The 12,837-nt window shown below is 36.1% G+C and overlaps 1 protein-coding gene across 3 annotated transcripts in view; it reads right to left on the bottom strand.

The window, feature by feature from the left end:
- ABCD3 (ATP binding cassette subfamily D member 3) overlaps positions 1 to 12,837 on the bottom strand; it is an 86,890-nt gene that overhangs the window by 42,457 nt on the left and 31,596 nt on the right. For all 3 annotated transcript variants that reach the window (XM_007468110.1, XM_007468111.1, XM_007468112.1), the window contains exons 4-6: positions 9,231 to 9,319; positions 1,639 to 1,708; positions 134 to 231 (exon numbers count right to left, since the gene is read on the bottom strand). In XM_007468110.1, coding sequence (XP_007468172.1) covers positions 134 to 231; positions 1,639 to 1,708; positions 9,231 to 9,319 — 257 coding nt within the window. The remainder of the gene's footprint in view (positions 1 to 133; positions 232 to 1,638; positions 1,709 to 9,230; positions 9,320 to 12,837) is intronic.

The raw sequence follows: 12,837 nt of genomic DNA, 5'->3' as shown, positions 1-12,837 counted from the left end.
TCCCTACATGCTTCTGGGTCTAAGAGCAATCCTCTTGAAAAACATATCAAATAAAAAAGAAAAACTTCTACATCTCAATATCATAAGTATTATTGTTTAAGTATTTTTCATATAAAAATAGGTTATCACTTACTGGAGATACTCCTCATAGAGGTACTTAGTTAGTCTTACTCGGAAGCACAGTTTGAGCTCATTTAACCCAAACTTCAAGAAGTTATTAACCAGAGAAATCTAAAACAAACAAACACATATTACTGGTTTTGCTTCATTTCTACTTACTAAATTATAATTTATTTCCCTATCATTGATTTTGTCTCCAAATCCTATAAATTTTTTATAACTGATAGTACAAATTGATATAATTCAGTTCTGTTTTACTAAACATTTCCAAAGACACAAAGAGAACATGCTAAATCAAATGCAATTAGCTATATTACCCTTTACTTGGAAATTAATTTTAGAATATATTAATATTATTAATTATGAGAAGCACCTTGTTACCTTTTTTATTTTTTTTGCGGGGGGGGGGGAGATATAAACAAGCCAAAGAACAAATCTGTCACCTTTCTATCCAGTGTAAAGAACGTACTTTAGGAGTACTGACATTTATGCTTAGTATATCTTCTCTTTCCTGCTACCAGCACTACAACCCTAGACAACGGAACTCTGTAATACCCACTGTATTTGCATTTGTTAAAAAAATTACTACAAGTTTTATACCAACTAATGCCATCTTCTAGATTATTTCTGGAGTCAACTTTACTACTCTTTTCCACCATTATATTAAAATTAATTCTTCCATAGTTCTGAGGTCACATTTATATAAAAATTTTCTCAAGAAAACACTGGTCTTCTGCTGAATCTCCATCTTTGATTGACATCAATTCTGCTTTTCTCAATTTTCTATTTTAAAAGGTCTTCCATGTATGTCTATCCTCAAGCTTTATTAAATCTGACATATGTTCTAATTAATTAAGTTCTATAATCAAGCTCCTCCCTTTTACTCCCACACATACAATACTAAAATTCTTATCGTGCCGATAAAATAGAATAAAGATAAGACTCAAGCTAAGAAAATTACTTATGATTTGGACCACTTAACGTTTATTTTTGTAAATTCGGACAATAAATTCCAATTAAATTACATTACATTACATTAGTGGTTCGAGTTACTGTAAGAGTTTATGGCCTACAGCAATGATTCTCACCCAGGATTTCTGCCCTCAACTCACTGCCCCACAACCTCACCTTAGCCCCCCACAGGCCACTTGGCAATGTTTGGAGACACTGAAGACATTTTTTTTGTTGTCACAACTGGGGGAGGGGTACTATTTCCATCTAGTGGGATGTTACTAAATATCTGAGAAACCCTGGCCTAATGGTCAAAGAAAAATTCATCTACACTTGTATATACCTACATATGTATGCAAAGAAACTGATCCAAATATAATTCCTTTAAATTTTTCTATCTAGTGTAAAGATTTGCGCACTGAAAAACTCCACTATAAGTTACAAAACTAAACGTGAAAAAACTTAGTATATAAATCTTCAAAGAACTTAATAAGTAAAAATCCTAAAAGATTTCAGTAAGATGCAATTTTTTCCCTATGTAAAAATCTTTAAAGAATTAACACTTACGAGAGGCATGGCAGCGATGAAGTTGAATAAGTATTTCTTGAAATCTTTTCTGCTACGCCCAATGATACCACTGCAAACCACCACATGCAATGCATTAGTTGCAAAAGAAGCAATATTTAACACTAAAAAAACCTCTCTAAATCTCTAAACCTAGTTTTGGAAATTTTCATTGAATCAAATGAATCAATAAGAAAAAAGATGCTAAAAACATTTTCTTACAAAAACATTAACTTTTGAAATGTTATCATTTTAAACAGCTTGCTTGGAAATCGCTCTACAAACGGCAAAATTAAATAAGAACGATAGCTAGTTCTTTCCTTCATAAAAATTAAACAGCAGGCTTCGGCTTCCCTGGTGGCGCAGTGGTTGAGAGTCCGCCTACCAATGCAGGGTACGCGGGTTCATGCCCCGGTCCGGGAGGATCCCACATGCCGCAGAGCAGCTGGGCACATGAGCCATGGCCGCTGGGCCTGCACGTCTGGAGCCTGTGCTCCACAACGGGAGAGGCCGCAACAGTGAGAGGCCTGCGTATCGCAAAAAAAACAAAAAAAAAAACCCCAGCAGGCTTATACTTAAGCAGTCACAAAAGGGGTTTTATATGATGAAACAATTAACAATTTTATAGACCCAGGAATGGATTACTGTGGATAAAACAAAGTACTATTTGTTTGCTTTTAAACTATTTTAACATCCTGTCATTTGTATGAACTAATGGCAAGGAGACAGACTAATGACAGATGAGCAAATTCTTACTATAAAGGGCCAAGAGCAACCATTTTAAGCTTTGTGGGCCATAAGGTCTGTTACAACTACTCAATTCTGCTACTGTAAAGCTAAAACAGCTAAGAATGAAATTGACTGTGGTCCTAAGAAAATTTTACCAAAAAAGATGGCAGTGGGATTTCAATGAAACCAGATCTTTTATCTACTTTTAATCTATTTTAAATATTTATCTGTTTTTAAAATATCCACTAAGAACTTATTTAAAGGGTTCCACTACTTTTTTAAAAAGCTAGAAAGCCATTATATCATTATAAGTAAAGAATCTCTGACTACCATATGTCTGTGGTCTAGTGCAAAGATAATGTTAATATTCCCAGAAGTAAATTAACCATATTTTGAAAAACAATGCGCTAAATGATTCAAACCTAGCTCTACACAAAAAAATGACTGGTATACATACTGATAAATAATTTCTTTTTATGAGGGAGTAGATGAATAATGCCAAGTAATATGAACTGATCTTTTACAGCAAAAAAGTTCCATGGTCAAATAAATTTGCAAAAACCTGAGTTAACGCTAACAAATGTCTTTACCAAAGGCCCTCTCAAAGCTCTAATGTATAATATGCATTGTAAGACTCTCTGAGAGGGCTTTGTAGCACTAGCATTTCCTCCATCATTGCGAAGATTCCAAAGAACATACTTTGGGAAATGTTACTCTAGACCGATAGAAAAATTAATAGTCCAATTTTGACATAGCTGCTAAAAAGTGTTAAAAAAAATTTTTTTTTAAAGCTGAACTAGAAAAAAGTTAATAGAGCCACATAAAAATGTTGTTTACAGCAATAAGAATATTAGAGACGAAAAGTAATTAAGTACAAAAGTTTAGAGGTTTAAATTAAAATTATTTGAACCAAACTTTACATAAAACCAAAGTGCTTTAGTGCTGCCCAAGCTGTGAAACACACAAGATTATCAAACTTTGGTAAAGCACATGCCATCATTCAGCAATGGTTTACCACTGGAGTAGCAGCTACAAATTTAAAAAATGGTTTCTTGAATAAAACTTTATTTCTGCTTATTATTCCGCTGCAAAAGAAAAATAATCATCAATAAAGTAATTTTAGAGTAATCCCAATCATAGTTACTTCTAAAACATACAGGAATCTTAAGATAGTTTGGTAATTTTAAAATGCTACTTATAGCCAAGTGGTTAAAAATAAAATGTATATTTATGATTACATACGGCAGTATAGGGGAACAAACTTTGCCACCCCAAAATGTGTTTCTTTGGCATAAGGATTACTTTAGGCTGATTATTTTTAAGAAACAGAAGCCTCAGGAAGTCTTTCTTTTTGCCTCCCCCTTAGCTGCCTAAAGAATTTAGATAAAAGGGCCTGCTCCCAGAATACAGCTATGACCAGAGATATCTGCAAAGCATATGGGCTAAGTGTGTGTGGGGAAAGTAGGCAGGACCTAGAGATCAGAGTCCACGCTGTGTCCCAGAGTCTCCACATGGCCCAGCAAACATTTGTTTACCAAACATTTGCTTCTCCACCTTCATGTGAATTGCCTTCCTCCCCTGTGAAGTCCCAAACCCCTACCCCCAACATCCTCTCTGTCGTTAGCTGATTCAAGATGAGGGCTTCGGCTATTCTGGCAAGTTACTAAATTCTCCTGGGTCTCTCCCGTGTACACATGTTATTAAACTTTTGTTTGATTTTCTCCTGTTAATCTGTCTCATGCCCATTTAATTCTTAGACCAGCCAGAAGAACCTAGAAGGGCAGAGGGGAATTTCTTCCTCCCCAGCAGCAGCAACAAGATATGAAATATTACCTTCCATATCATAGAATTGCCAGTTTCTACCTTAAAGAAGGGGTCTGCCCTATTAAAATCTGCCCCATTCCAAAGTCATTAGTCACTGCTAACAAGTAAGCCTAAAAGATGTAAAGGATATTAAAATTAAGTACATTAAGGACCATAACAAGTCTCTTTGTGACTCTATTTTAGCAGAACATAAATCTAAACATACTTTGCAAGAGGCAAAATGGAAAAGACAAAGTTTACGACGTAGCTTTAGTAGCAAGTTAGAGAAATGTGTTAATTTTTCAAATAAAACTGTTCTATATTATGAATTCACAATATTGTAAAACTTTTAATTTTACCAAATATCAAAAGATCTCATGCACAGCAGAAGCTCAAAAATCTTTATTCAGGAGAAAATAAACAATTAACTTTTGTTTTTTTGGGGGGGAGAAGCAGAGAAAGGTTTATTGAAGGGCCAAGCAAGAAGAGGTGGCTAGTGCTCAAAAAACCCACAAACTCAACAATTAATTTTATTTATTTATTTATTTTGGCCACACTGCACAGTATGCGGGATCTTCCCCGACCAGGGATTGAACGCATGCCCCCCGCAATGGAAGTGCGCAGTCTTAACCACTGGACTGTCAAGGAAGTCCTCAACAATTAATTTTTAAATGACTGCTTCAGGGATTTCCCTGGTAGTTCAGTGGTTGAGAATCTGCCTGCCAATGCAGGGGACACGGGTTCGATCCCTGGTCCAGGAAGATGCCACATGCCGCAGAGCAGCTAAGCTCGTGTGCCGCAACTACTAAGCCTGTGCTCTAGAGCCTGTGAGCTATAACTATTGAGCCCATGTGCCACAACTACTGAAGCCCGTGCACTCTAGGGCCTGCGTGCTGTAAATACTGAGCCCACTTGCTGCAACTACTGAAGCCCACACACCTAGAGCCTGTGCTCCACAACAAGAAAAACGACCGCAATGAGAAGCCCGCACACCACAACAAAGAGTAGCCCCTGCTCGCCACAACTAGAGAAAGCCCACGCGCAGCAACAAAGACCTAATGCAGCCAATAAACAAACAAACAAATAAATAAAATGACTGCTTCGGAATCGTGAATTTGGGTTAAGAGTATAAGGAAGCTCCCTGTACTATTCTTGCAGCTTTTCTGCAAGTTTAAATTATGTCAAAATAATATGTTTCTTAAAAACTCTTAAAATTTTTTTTAATTTTTTTCTACATCTGATAACTGAATTTTAAGGCTGAGTACCCAACAAGTTGATTACTCTAGTAGAATTATAAGTTGGCTCATGCTACATAATAACTTTCCTCTTATCCATCATTACCAATTAAATTAATGCACCACATACTCTTAGTGATGGATTTTCTCTAGAGCATTCAGTCTTTGAGAAAATTAAAATAAGCACCTATTTAATTAAAGTTGGAAATCCCTAGTTTAGAAAATTAAATATTATTCTTTTAGGTTACAAAAACATGAAATCACAAAATCTGAATAAAAGGGAAAAAACTTTAAAAAATAATCTTCTATACTATACCATGATTGTACAGGGTTCTTTATATGTACCATGTGACTGACTATACGCAGATATCTAATATAATGTTATTCACAGTGGATGTAACCTGTTATTTTTGTCACAGGTAATTAATAACACTACAGTTGGGGAGCCTGTATTTTTATTAACAGATATGGCATTTAAATAATAAAGCCATCAAAGGAAAAAAATATAAAATTCTATAATCATGTAAAAGGACATAAATGTCTTCTTTATGTTAATTATACAAATTACTCAAATTACTTGTGCACAAAGCTCGTAGAAAGAGAACTTAACAAAACTGATCCTGCTAAAGCTGATGTGCTAGCAGCAATGAACAAACACTTCAATTACACTCATGCTTAACTTCTTAGAATTCCTTAGAGGATACCTCACTGGGGCACAAACACACAAAACTGACCAGACTCCCCCTACAAATTCCCTTCAGGGAAACCAGACAATCAACAATCCCACAACTTGGCTTCTAGCAAGTTAAATATGAATACATAGCCAAGAGTGACTGCTTAAGGAAAGCTCTAAACTGAATGACAAAGATCAGAACAACAAAGGACACTGAAAGTCACAGACTTGAAAGAATGACTGCTACAAAAATGAACATTCATACAAAAAGATAGCTCCTGGAAATAAAGTTAAAACAAATAAAAATTCACTGGATGATAAAGTTAAAAGAAATCTCCTAGAATATAATATAAAATGTCAGAGATATAAACAGTAGAGAAATTATAGTCAGAAGATCAGTCCAGGAAGTCCAACACTCAACTAAGATTCCAGAAAAAGTACAGAGAAAACTGGAGAGGAAGAACTTTTTTAAAAACACAAGAAAATTTCATTCTTCAGAATGAAGAATGAGTTTCTAGATTGAAAAGAGCCCACCTAGTGCCTAGCACAAACACAAGGAATGAAAAAAAATTCACACCAACATTCAGTGAAACTCCCATAACACAAGAAGTACAACATAAACAATAAAGAAATAATAAAAGCTTCCAAAGCAGGTAAAAGAAGATCCGCTGCTAAGGGCGGGCAATCAGCACAGGAATGGGACTCAACACCAAATGTGGAAGCCAGATCAGTAGTTTTTAACCTTGGCTGGGATCAAGGTTAGGATCACCTGGGATGCTTCAAAAAGTAATGATTGATTGAATCAGAATCTCTAGGGGTGGGCTCAGGCATTAGTAGGTCTCAAAATTCCCCAGATGATTCTAATTATACTGCAGCCAAGGTTGAGAACCACAGAGCCCTATAGAAGACAACAGGATGATGCTTTCCAAATTCTGAAAAAAATTGATTTCCAATTTAGAATGAATAAATACAGCTAAATTATCAAGCAAGTGTGAGAGTAGAAGACTTTATCAGACCCACAAGGTCTCAAAATTTTACTTCCCTTGTAACCTTTTCTCAGAAAAAGACTGCATCTGCCAAAATGAGAAAGTAAACGGAGGAAGAGGAAAACAAAAGATCCAGAACATAGGAGTTATTTAATGCAGGAAAGAAAGATGAAAAAAATTCCTAAGATCATGATAAAAGTAAATTCAAACATGACTGCTATTTAGTGAAGCTAAAGCACAATCAATCCTAATGAGAGCTGGAAGACAGAAAACTAACAAGAGATATGGGGTGGTAATAGATAAAAATCAGTAAGTTACCTAGTGTGTTTGACATATTACAATACTGAGGTTTTTTGTTTTTTTTTTTCTGCGGTACGCAGGCCTCTCACTGTTGTGGCGTCTCCCGTTGCGGAGCACAGGCTCCGGACGCACAGGCTCAGAGGCCATGGCTCACGGGCCCAGCCGCTCCGCGGCATGTGCGATCTTCCCAGTCCGGGGCATGAACCAGTGCCCCCTGCATTGGCAGGCGGACTCTCAACCACTGAGCCACCAGGGAAGCCCCCAAATACTGAGATTTTATAGTGTTGTCAATAAGCTTGAGCTGAATTAGTAAGAAGTAGGCAAAAAATTAATGTGCACAAAACCCTGCAATTTATAAATGCCAGGAAAAGAAGTTGTATATAAAAGAAACTACCAAAGAAGAGCATTTGGCTCAGCTGTAAACAAGTCAAAATCATGTAAACAATAAATTCTGATTTAACAAAAAACTGTGATATAACATTGAGAGAAGGAGCACAGACATGGGTAGGAGTGGAAAAGAGCTAATTCTCATCTTCCAAAAGAGAAATAAATACACGCATAGTCTCTAAGACTGAAAAATCTAGAGACAGTAACATAAGTGTGTCACAATGAAATGCAGAGACAAAATAAGAGATGAAACAGTAAAAAGAACAACTGGCTCCAGGAATGACAGTTACAGGTGGGAGGAATGGGGCACAGAACTAATGTTTTTGTGATTAAGTCCTGTATGGCTATTTGATATTAAACTATATTCATGTTTTACTTTTTAAGCTTTTCATATATTACTCTGATTAAAATAAAAAGGCATGGGACTGACCAAAGGATTCAGAGCACCCTGAATTGAATATTAGCGTCTATACTATTTACACATATTCAGAGGCACATGGTCGGGGCTTTAATCCTATGCAGATAACCTTCTTTGTTCTTCTAGAGAGATGAGTCAGAAAACACCTGCATAAAGCATTCTGCCTCTCCTACAAATCCTCTAAGCCACACACAAATCAAGGATGTCAGAAAAAAACTTACAAAATTTGGGAGCATTTAAAAATTGTAAGTACTGTCATTCAAACAGTTACGTTATACTAAGTACTTTAAGAAATTTTCTGATAAAATACTGCATGCCAGGAAACAAAATTCCAAGACAAATTTTTTTACTGACATTCAAATTGGTATCATGAGGAATAAATCCTTTATTAACAGATAAATGTTAATATCCCAACTGTTGTTTTGTTTTTTAAATTCCAAATCATCAATTGCAGTGATTAATACATGAACAAAGACTATAATGAAAAACTATATAAACCACTAACTTCAGAAACTGAAGAAAATGTCTAAGAATATTTTTCTGTTTAATAAACATCCTCAACATGATTCCCTGAAATGCTTTGATATTTTCCTCAAATTATCTCATTTCAGACATCCAGCTTGGTGACTTTTTAAGTTCCCACTACAGCATTTATTATACTGCATATTAATTTTCTTTCTTTTTTTTGGCCGTGCCCTGGGGGCATGTGATATCTTAGTTCCCCAACTAGGGATCGGACCTGTGCCCCCTACAGTGGAAGCATGGAGTCTTAACCACTGGACCGCCAAGGAAGTCCCATAATTTTCTGTTTACTTGTCTCTGACCCTCTATAAACGGCCAGCTCTGCAGGGCTTGGTACAGGGTCTCTCCTGTTCACTCATGGGTACATCCCTATCACTGCTTGTGGCACAAGGGAGACAATAAATATCTACTAAGTAAATGAACAAAGACATAATTTGACTTCAGTATTTATATCTAACTTAGAATCTATTTCTTGCTTAAAATAACACTTAAATATGACACAAATTAGTATTTCATACATACAGGAGGAAGATGAAAAGTACCTTTCAATGAGTGTCCCGTTCTGAATCATCCAAACATCACAATATGTTCGAGACACCAGCATAACAGCAATAAGTATCAAGTAACCTGTCTAAAATAAACCAGGTATAGTAAATTAATTAAATGCATTTTAGAAAGTTAAAAGAAACATTACTTTGGTAAAGATTTTTGGTTTCTAAATTCAAAGCTTTATTCTAGCTTTAATGTAGTTGGCTGACATTTTACCTACAGGTTATTTTTAAATATAATTTTGAAAGAAGTTTAAAATATAATGTAAATGGAAAAGGCCTTATAGATCATTTAATCTAATTTTTCATCCAGATTCAAAAGTGAATCCCAGGCAAGTCATATAATTAGTCAATGACAGAAACCAGCAGTAGACTACCTAAATCACAGTGTATTGTGATTGTCCTATGTTTTTAATATACAACTCTAATAAAGAAAAATGACAACTACCAATATACAGTTAAGAACAAAAACTGAAGCCTAAAATTTTGCTTAAGTAGAATAAATTTGGTTCGGTTTGTTAGAAAAATCTCTTAACAGTGCCCCTGCCCTTGCAGGGCTTTCAATTTAGTTATTAAATCAAGATTTACACATAAAATGTAAGAAAACAAACCAGTGTAGGTAAGTATATTTGCATCACTTCACGTGATACGTGGCAGGATCGAAAGCTCTGAGGTAGCAAAAAAGGCTTATGACATTAGAAATACATTAAATAAACCAAGTAAAACAAAGGAGAAAATGAGGATTATGAGTAAAAAAAAAAAAAAGATGAAAGATTTAATGGAAAATAAGAAATAGATTAAAACCATATGAATTATGGTATTGCAAATCCAGCAGAGTTTATAAAACTACTGCAAGCTTTTAGGTAGAACAAAATATTAAAAAGTGTTGTTTACAGAGCATTACTTAAGCAATGCTGGGCAAGATGGATCATCGTGGGGGAGAGATGAGAGGCTGAGTGGCTGGCTAGGAGTCAATTGTCTTTGTGTGGGATGAAAATCTACCCTCCAGCCTCCAACTGCAACACACACCCATTCAAAGGTGACCTTAAACTTTCTAAGTGGGAAAAATATGACAGCAGCATAGAAGCTAAAGTCAGAGAAGAGGGTGTGTGGCAGGGGGAATGTTTGTTGGATAAGGTGTTTGATTTCAAAGTTATGGAATTAAGGGGCAAATGCATCTATGACTTTTGTAATTTTTGCAAAACAAATCTTGTTTTTTAAAAAAGGTGAAGGCACTGAAAATACAGCCCTTAAGTGAAAGACAAGGCAGGGAGTCATAAACACGGAAGTAATAAATGAATCCATAAGGAAGAAGACAATGTCAAAGAAAGTCTACACGACTGAGCTGTGACAGCTGCTGCCCCAGTGTTTGCCAGAGTTGTCCAGCAAGGAAGATACCACCTTCCTACCCTGTCCCACCATCTCGAAGTTAGGTATTAAACTGACAACAGAAGAACCTACTGATTTTAATAAATCCTATCTGTAGATGACACTTTAACGGTAATGCTAAATTTTAATTCAGACCTTAAGTACGGCCTCAATCCTAAATTAATCATTTGAGGAATAAAAGTAACATTAGACAAAGTTTATTTCTTCCTTTATTTTATATACTTTGCTTAATTTTTTCTTTAAATAAGTATCAAGTTTATTGTCTCATTTAGCAAAATCTGCTGAACTTTGATTACTGACAATCCTGAAATGCCTTTTTTATGCAAAGGCTGTCCTCAGAATCACCATAATTCCATTACTGGGTTCGTAGAATATGTCAGAAAGTAAAGATAGGCTTGATTTAGGCAGTCCCTCACCTTATGATACAGATGAACTTGCATATGTTCATATGCAGTGTTTTTATTTTATAAATCGATTAAATTAATCTCTCTATCTCTACCTCCAATTATCTGTGATTTCTACTGGAGTTTATTTCACTTTCTTGAACTGGGGTTAAGCCCGGATTTTTATATCCCTCAAAGATGGTTTGTAAAATAGCTCTGTGGCATGGATACACCTTGACAGGACTGGGAGGTTGGCCAAGTTAGGCCCATCTACCTTCTTACTAACTCCCAGAGATCTATTCAATGTCTCACATTCATTTCATATTCAGCAAACCTCTGCTAAGAGGTTAAATGAACATTAAGCTGTTAACTGATAAGGGGTGGGGGGGGTAATACAAAAATCTTTCCAGAGAAGAAGCTTGTATTTTAAATAAAGATTCTTCAAAGTCAGGTAGATTGCAGAATGAGAAAACAATTAATTATATCCAGAGAGTCATGGGACGCCTTCACAAAGAAGATAAAGAGCATTAAGCTGTTTTTTAAACATATTTGTTTTTGTTGGGGGTGTTGTCACAAACATGGTGTCATGAAAGTACGAGGGCACAAGGCTTGGCTACAAAACAGCAAAGAACCTTCCAAATAGATGGCATGCAAAGGAAGGGCAAAGTCACGTTGCGATTTACCCTATAGGAGAAAAGAAGCCAAGTGTTCTTATTTGGATTTTAGAAAGAAGACTAGTTAGAAAAGGAGAAGAGATTATAATAATCCAAGCAAGTGAGAACAGTACAAATGGAAAGTAAGTGACTAATTGAAGAGAAACTCAAGGATGCTTGGAAAAAACATTTAAAATATAAGGGACGAAGCAGATTTAAAAAGTGCATTTTCCAATTTTTCTTCAAGAAACACATAGGATCTCTATCTAATTAGAAAAAACCAAATGTTATTAAATTATTTTTTAGAGTCTCTTTTAAGGGCAGAGTCAACAAGACATGACGCTGAAGTGAGGGGAAGGAGAGCAAGTCCAGTGTGATGGAGCAATGTGCCTTTCCGTTGAGAATTATAGTGCTTTTGGAACGTCCTATCCTTTTCCTGCTATCAATAGATAACAAGCCTAATGCTTTTTATTTTTATTTTTTTGCAGTACGCAGGCCTCTCGCTGTTGTGGCCTTTCCCATTGCGGAGCACAGGCTCCCGACGCGCAGGCTCAGCGGCCATGGCTCACGGGCCCAGCCGCTCCGCAGCATGTGGGATCCTCCCGGACCGGGGCACGAACCCGTGTCCCCCGCATCGGCAGGCGGACTCTCAACCACTGAGCCACCAGGGAAGCCCCAAGCCTAATGCTTTTTAAAATTTGAACAGTGGGAAACAATTATGTTTGAAGAAGACAAACTTGGCAGGAAAGATTTAAAAAGGAGAGATTCTTTGAAATGAGACTAATTAAAGAACACTGTAATATCTAGGTAAGAATATTTAGAAAGAAAAATTAGCAGATACCAGTGACTGAAAGGATGAGAGGTAGGTATGGGGAGGAGAAAGAGTCAACAGTGATAATATTTCTAGTTGTACAAAAGGAGAATACTAAGGTAATTAAAGATGGAGAACACAGCATTATTTTATTTTTTTAATCCTTAAAATACTTAATAAATCATGACAAAGATAATCTTGACAAAAGAGCAAATGAAAGAATAATAAAACTTTATTCTTACAACCAGTTCACTTCCTGAAAATACTTGAAGAATTCAGGTATCTTAAAAACATATTTGGGCTTCCGTAGTGGCGCAGTGGTTGAGAGTCCGCCTGCCGATGCAGGGGACACGGGTTCGTGCCCC

Source organism: Lipotes vexillifer, unplaced genomic scaffold, assembly GCF_000442215.2.
Source record: "Lipotes vexillifer unplaced genomic scaffold, Lipotes_vexillifer_v1.1 scaffold905, whole genome shotgun sequence".
Classification (NCBI taxonomy): domain Eukaryota; kingdom Metazoa; phylum Chordata; class Mammalia; order Artiodactyla; family Lipotidae; genus Lipotes; species Lipotes vexillifer.
This window is presented reverse-complemented; position numbering and strand designations above follow the sequence as displayed.